The sequence below is a fragment of the Morone saxatilis genome, unplaced genomic scaffold (assembly GCF_004916995.1).
Source record: "Morone saxatilis isolate NCDOM2014 unplaced genomic scaffold, NCSU_SB_2.0 Contig7, whole genome shotgun sequence".
Taxonomy (NCBI): domain Eukaryota; kingdom Metazoa; phylum Chordata; class Actinopteri; family Moronidae; genus Morone; species Morone saxatilis.
The window spans coordinates 154119-162103 of record NW_023340246.1 but is presented as its reverse complement, the minus strand read 5'-3'; the positions used below and the strand labels follow the sequence as shown (position 1 = coordinate 162103).

The 7985-nt window shown below is 41.7% G+C and overlaps 1 protein-coding gene across 1 annotated transcript in view; it reads left to right on the top strand.

Annotated features, from left to right (window-relative positions):
- The window catches only part of LOC118340787 (gamma-aminobutyric acid receptor subunit rho-1-like), a 13662-nt gene extending 6064 nt beyond the window's left edge, over positions 1-7598 (top strand). The window contains exons 2-8 of the mRNA XM_035678926.1: positions 103-153; positions 2023-2129; positions 4199-4266; positions 4353-4576; positions 6855-6937; positions 7143-7283; positions 7361-7598. Coding sequence (XP_035534819.1) covers positions 103-153; positions 2023-2129; positions 4199-4266; positions 4353-4576; positions 6855-6937; positions 7143-7283; positions 7361-7533 — 847 coding nt within the window. The 3' untranslated portion in view covers positions 7534-7598. The remainder of the gene's footprint in view (positions 1-102; positions 154-2022; positions 2130-4198; positions 4267-4352; positions 4577-6854; positions 6938-7142; positions 7284-7360) is intronic.
- The last annotated feature ends 387 nt before the right edge of the window (positions 7599-7985 follow it).

The window sequence follows — 7985 nt, the reverse complement described above, 5'->3', positions numbered from 1 at the left end:
ACTCAGGTTGTCCTTGACTATTGTTTAAATTGGTTTGATGTTCCGAAACACTTAAGTGTGACAAACATGCAAAAAAATCACTTGTATGTTCTCTCCTTTCAGATCCAGAAGAGAAAAGCCTTTGACAGAAGAACCCCATCGTAAGATTTGCAGGTATGACGAGTGTGTGTGTGTGTTTGTGTATGCGTTTTAAAAACCTTTCTCTAGTTCAATTAGAACAATAACAGAGGCTATATAGGAGAATCTTATAGTGGAGATTAAAGCAGCGTAACTGGACATAGAGGCACATGGTCAATATTTTAATCACACTATTGTTTGCAGCATGTACTGACGATGATGGGCTGCTTCTGTGTATCTTACTAAGCCCAATATAATCCATTCTTATCTGTCAGAATGAGGAAATTCATAAGATTATTCACTGCATAAACCCGATATGATGATAACCAGCCGCACTGCACAAAATCACACGGCTGGGTCGCCGTCAACTGTACACAACACTGAAAAGCCTATTATCAGTTGCTAAATAGATCAAGCAACCATCAGAGTGTTCACACACACAGGAAAATACACACATAGTCTAATCAAATGACGCAATAACTGAACCTGGGGTCATGTTGAAGACTGTGAAGGCAACAGGCTACATACATAATGCACACAAGGCTGGAGGTTGGGGGATCAACAGGGATGCATCCAATCACTCAATCACGTGGCAGCAGCTCACTACGTATAATGATACACAATGGGGAAGAAATGTGATCCAAGTGATAGACCATGGCTGGGTTGTTGGTGCCAGATGGGTGGTTGGAGTATCCAACAAACACCTGATCTCCTGGGATTTTGCAAAAACATCCAATCAGCAATTACCCTGTGGATGTTGTTCATGAGCAAAGTCAGAGGACAAAGGGCAAACTGGATTAAATACAGCACCTTGGTCAGTGGCCCTTAAAAGGTCAGTCTGTTTTAGGCACAAAAAATACTTGGTTAGGTTTAGCCATTATGTAACTCAACTAACCACGCATTGCAACAGTGCTGCGCAGAAGAGTTCCTCTATTAGCACTCCGGTCCACTCCTGTCAGCTAAAAACACAAAACTGAGGCTACAGCAGATACAGACTCCAAAACTGAACTGTAGAAGATTAAAGGAAACTTGCCAAACCGCGATCGAGTTTACATGGACCAGCACCTTTAACGAAAGTTCCCAGCACCTCAAATCCCAGAACTAGAAAGGTGCACCTTTCAGAATATTCTTTCAAATGGAAATATGATTCCTGTCACATTTTGCCTCGCCTGGATGTGTCAGTGACAATATTTCCACACGTGCTCATTCCATGAACAAGTTAGCAATAATAGATAAGGAAATCCAGTTACACTTCAAAATAAAGCTTGCTGAGGTTGCCGTTTGGTTAGGCTTAGGCAGCAAAACTACTTGGTTAGGTTTAGGAAAAGAACGTGCCTGACAAGTCAGTGTTGACTTTTGGTTTCCCATGGGACATCCCACATAGGATGGTCTCCTGGGTTAAAGTACTGTGTTTGTTTGAGCCATCCATCCACCCCACCATCCTCATAGCATAATGTTTATATACATTTATTTTGTGAATCACAACCAGTAGGTTACAAGTAGCAAGACAATGTAGAAGACAAAGACAATGTAGACAAGTTGAAATATGCTGATCAGTTAGATCAGAACTTCACAAGCATGCTGCTGTAAGGTGATGGGTGTGGCATGACACCTCAGAAACATGAAGGCCAGTTTGTTTCTCAGCATTTCAGTTGATATGTCTTTAACATCAAAGGGATCTAATTTAGTGCAATTATGTGCAAACCTTTGTAAACACTGGATAAGCTAGAGAGAGACAGCGGAAAAGGTTTCATTCAGTAGTTGCACAGAAGGTCTGATAAACTTGTGGTGCATATTAGTAATGTAGTGTTATGTAAGTACAAAGTGCTAAAAATACAGTTGAGGAATTGTTCATCTTTCTGACCCTGAACTTCATATGTAGAAATAAACTCTTTTCTTTTTCAGCCCCATATTGAAGAGGAGTCCAGATATAACTAAAGCCTGGGGTACAAAGACAGAGCACCTGCTGAGGATAGAAGACCATGACTTTACAATGCGACCAGGATTTGGAGGTAAGAAGGTTCAACCTCTACACTAAATGGAGCGGTGTCAATAAATGCAGGCGGCCAGCAGACTGAGATCTCTATCCAAAGAGTCTTCAGTTTAATCAGTGTCCAGACAAGTCATTAGCCACATCAAAGTGTTCTTTTAGACTTTACACTAAACCCCAACCCACATCTGATCTATACGCTCATCTGAATGTGGGAGGTAGGCATGTCTGGCACTGGTTTGTAGAGATGACATAACAGAGCAGGATTATGTCTGAGCCATGCTGCTGTGGGCCAGTGATTAATTACCAAGCAGCCCCAGTCTGTAGCTTTAGGTTATAATAACTCCCGTCTTAATCTGCCACATTAACAGCGCTCAAAACCCAAATCTGTGTGCATTTTAGATTCTCACACTTGCTTTTCCCCTATAAATACGGAATGTCATATGGAGTTCTTAAAAAGACTAATTACATCAGGAAATCTGATCTGGATTGAGTCTGATTAGTTACTGGAGGCTTCATATGCTAAATGTTGATGTTTTTTAAAGGAAAATGGAGAGTTTGCACTGTAAGTGCAAGGTGTAATGTAAAAAAATACAGTCCTCAAAAATGGAACAAGCGAGGGTGTTTTATGAGATGCACACATGGCTGTCTTCTTTATAATTGGTTGGCTTAACCCATCAGTTTGTTCATCATTTCCAGCACAGCATGCACGGTACCTGCCCAGCATGAAAACAGCAGAGAGTAAAAGTGAGAGGCTTGTGAAGAAACTCAAGCATCTAGCAGTAACAAAAACAAATATTTTTCTCAGGAGTTTGTGGACTGAACTCTTGCTAAAATGTAAATTAATATTTGACTCTGTGTGTATTCAACAGGTGGCCAGAAACACTGCCAAAGTGGCTCTCTATCTGCTGTAAAAATCTGGTGTCTTTTAAAATGTTTACTAATCACTAAGAGACACCAAACCAATACGTCTGTGCCACTTGTATAATTAAGGCTGTCAAACTGCATTTGAAATACCTCCCTACTTCACAACTTTCATGAGGGCTGCATCTGATCAAGTTTTGTAACTTTCTTTTAAGACTCACAATCATGGCCAATTGAGAATAACATGAAACATGAACTTTTAACTCAAGCTCTGTTTCCATTTCTCACTTTTCATGTGTACAAGTGAACCCTGAATGTTGAGAAGAAATTTGTATTTGCCATTTGTACCACTATGTCACAGGGTTTTTGTGCTGCCTTTGAGAGTAGGCCTGGGGAAAGAGCTTAGTCTGGGTTTACTTTGCTAGGATGAGATTATGGTTTGTGTTTAACTACTACTTTGTTAAGGTGAGGAACCATTGTTAAGGTTAACAGTAAAATCCCTTCATTAAAGCAAGGCAAAAACAGTGATGCCCACTGTTTTTGCCAGGTTGTAAGATTTAGTGGCATCTAGAGATGTTGTTGCAGATTGCAACTTCCTCGCTTCACCCTCCCCTTCCAAGTACGAAAGAAAAGCTACGGTGGCAGTAAAACATACAAAAAACGTGAGCCAGTGTTCTGGCCTGCTGTAGAAACAGGCCGGATGCATGCAGCAACCACTAGATGGTAGCACAAGTAGGATTTTAAGCCTGGGTGTGGTTACACTTTCGAAAAAAGTAATGTAATTCCATAAGTCTTAGAGAAAGACAAGGACAGTGTTCACACTAACTATAGCCCTAATTTTATACTAATTCATCAGGAGGACTCAAAGAATCCTATGATTGTTGTCCCTTTTGAAAACATAGAGAATCTGAAGCCCTAAAAAAATAAATAAAAAGACCACTATAATGTCAGTTAGGATTAGAGTACTCACTCCACTGGCTCCTTGCCATTTTCGGGGGAAATCTGCACCAAACTGCTTTTATGGGGATTTGGATGAAAGAGAGCAGAAGCCATTGTTTGAAGCAAAAGGATTGGTATATAAACACAAATAATCCAGGCAGTTCTGAATGAGGTACCTGGGCTACATCTGCACACTGTCACTGTCCACTGTTGTATTTTTAAGTAATACTCATATCAATACAAATTACAGGTTAATGCATTGTTGTGTACTGCTGCATATTCTTCCAGGGCCTGCGGTTCCAGTTGGAGTGGATGTTCAGGTTGAAAGTTTGGATGCAATTTCAGAAGTTGATATGGTATGTATGGACCAAACTGTGTAGGACTATTTGTGTATATTGTTAGTTGAGTAGTAGTGTAACAGGCATGTATTTCCTTGTTTAAGGACTTTACTATGACCCTGTATCTGAGGCACTACTGGAAAGATGAACGTCTGTCCTTCAGAAGCAACACCAACCAGAGCATGACCTTCGATGGTCGCCTGGTCAAGAAAATCTGGGTTCCTGACATGTTTTTCGTCCACTCTAAGAAGTCCTTCACACATGACACCACCACTGACAATGTCATGCTGCGGGTTTACCCAGATGGCAAAGTCCTCTACAGCCTCAGGTAATTCCCCCGGTCAGCAGGGCCCAACTAACCTGACTGCAGCAGAAACCATGGGCAAACTTTAACCAATTAGATCAGTGAAATGAGCCATTGCTCTTCTTTCAATGAAGTAATACTCTCCAGTTCTGATATAACTGATGCTAGCAGCATCTATGCTAACCTCTGTAGCAGCCGCCATGGTTGTTTTTGAACTTCTCACACACATTTCATCACACACACCTAGCATTAAACCATGCCTGTACCTAGTAGTTCCTAATAGGATGCTGATTGGTCCAAACCACTGTGGTTGGACACAGGCACATAGCTTGAAGCCTGACAAGATGGATTCTTGTGTGATTTTGTGATCTCGCGATTCCAGCTAACTCCCAAGGTTGGGGCCTAACACTTAATATGTCAGAACAACTGAAAATGGCGGTTAAGATGGACTATTTCTTGTTAATCAATGGCTGTGAGTCAATGCGTCTCCATCCATCGAAGAGTGGAAATGCTGAAAATGGTAAAAGACCAAATATCGCAAAAAAGCTTGTATGCTTTCCAGATGTGGAAAAGTCGATGAACTGATAAAAATAAAATCCAACACAAAAACCAGACTCCCCTGAAAATGGCAACAGACGAAAAAACATCAGTCAAACAGTGGTGCACTGAACACCCTGTCTTTTTAATACAACAGCGTTTAGACAAACGTCACTGCTGATTAGGTAACATCTCTGACACACCCACCAAATGAGAGTAAATATACCTTATAGCCTGTACCACACCATTTTGAGGAAACTCATCACTTCACCTAAAAACTGTAGGAAAACACAGTTTTCAGACTGAATGTGACCCAGATCTGTGTGGAGCAATGAGACTAACCTTCCCCAAAATAAAACAAAAGACACACATATATTCCATATTTCCATCATATTTTCAACATGATTTACTACCGTTTAAGGTTTGATTGGCCTCCATTTGTGTCCTCTTCTTCTCCAATGGTTTACTGGCACCAGACTGGAGAATTAGTTCTCCCAGCTGTTTATCTTGATACCCACAACTCATAATATCTGCATAACGGTGGTCAGATCTGACAACTGACTGGGGAACAGGAACAGGGTTAGGGTGTATGTGCTGCAGCGTTGTGGGAACAGGTTTGCAGATGGGTGGGGCAGCCAGGACATGGGAAAAGAGGGGAAAGTTCGAGCGCATTTGGTGGATGGATAGAGAATGGAGGTGGTTTGTGGAAGTGGGGCAGGTTATGATGTTAGTGGGTGTTTCAGGGATGTAATTACCACTGGCTGTCCCGCAAAGACAAAGTGGCACCAGCTGCCACAGTACAAGATGTGTATTTAAGGGGATAACGCTCTGCCAATTGTGGCCACTAATGCTGCTGAGCAAGACCTTGTAATTTTGGCGAGCAACTAGAGGCTCCAAGGCAAGATAGTTGATTTTGTAATCCACATTACAGAGCCTGGCAGAGATTAACAGCTGGCCATCTGCCTCCTGTTGTGAGCACTCGAGCATAGTGCTGCCTTCCTGACAGACCGGAACAGAAATCAAAACAGATCTGAATTCACCAACATTCGCTGATGATTGGTGATTGATAGCAGGAGCCTATTAATCAGTAGAAATGGTCGGATAAAGCTCTCATTAGCTTAAGTCGGTGATCTAATTGGGACTCAAATCGACATCCTGATCCTGATCTTGATGTGGACTGTGGTACTTTGCTACCTGGTGGCTGTACTGTGTGTATGAGGGAAGAGTATGTGATGGTTAACAGCAGATATAAGTATATTCATCACATGACCTGGGTTAATCTGTGTGGGGTTGGTATTGGTTGGAGATTTTCCAGACTAAGGCAGATTGGCATGTGAGGATGACAGTTTGTAGACCTGGCCCGTGGACCATGTGGCCTCCTCTCATCCTGTGAGCTGAGATTATGTATTTTCATTTATTCATCTCTGTGCCGGAAACCATATCTCTCCTCAAACCCCTGACTCACACAGTGTTTGCCTGTGAATATTGAGGGGTCAGTCTCTGAAGGTTAGACATGCATATGGGCAAATAAGCAAAAGTCACTGCCTGGTCACTCACCTCCGCAGCCCCCTCCTTTGTTAGCATTTAGCCCAGAAGAACAACCTTGTTAACCCGATTACAGATACAGTGAGATTGTTTTGTGCTATGGAAGAAATGCAACAGCAGTTCTTACCTTTTGTATCTTTAAAAAATATCCCAAGAGTATAACAAATAATTTCTCTGCAGCATTTTGTCATCACATTACTACAGCTAATTGTCATTGCAGGGTGACAGTCACAGCCATGTGCAGCATGGACCTGAGTCGCTTTCCACTCGATACGCAGACGTGCTCTTTGGAGATAGAGAGCTGTAAGTGACTGATGTGATCAAGTTCTCCTCTACAGTTACACAGTTTTTCATTATTGTGTGAATATGCTAGATTATGGAAATGTGGTTAAATTGTCATAAATAATCAGAGATTGTGGATGGTGTTTTTACTGTATTGTACAGAATCTTCTCTCTGGTGTTATAATGTGGGCCGCAGTTACTCAGTTTATGCTCTTTGTCTCTCCAGATGCGTATACAGATGATGACCTGATGCTGTACTGGAAGGAAGGGAACAGGTCATTAAACACAGATGAGAGAATTTCTCTCTCCCAGTTCCTCATCTGGGAGTTCCACACCACCACCAAGCTGGCCTTCTACAGCAGCACAGGTACTGACAGCTGTCTTTTGTTTCAGACCTACAGTATCTCAGGCCTATGCCACTTCTAACTTCCTCCCTGTCTCCAGGCTGGTATAACCGTCTGTACATCAACTTCACTCTGCGGCGGCACATCTTCTTCTTCCTGCTGCAGACCTACTTCCCCGCCACTCTTATGGTCATGCTGTCCTGGGTGTCCTTCTGGATCGACCGCAGGGCCGTACCTGCCAGAGTGCCGCTGGGTGAGAGTGCTTGGCTGTAGTTAGCTATTTGGTGCAGTGGTTGCAGTCTTAGTTCATAGTTTCCTTTTCCTAACTGAGGCTCAAAGAATAGGGTGTCATATGCTGAATAAGCCCCTTGAGGCAAATTTATGATTCATGATACTAGGCTGTATCATACAGTCTATGTGCTGTATAAGTAAAATTGACTTCTAGCTCTTGAGCTGATCTGGACAGTTTTTTACATTATACATTTTCATTTATCGAAGCCCACAACTTTATAAAATGACACAATTTAACAAGTTTTAAATGTTTTTTGTATGCACATCATGTATGGCAAAATGTAATGGCTATATATACGTTAAATAAATAAATAACATACATTTAATTAATCAAAGCAAATAAATCATTAATTCACTTCTACTAGATCACCAATACAGCAGTCATTTACCTAGCAGATAATCATAAAACAGATGTAGGGGAATTCTTCCATAAT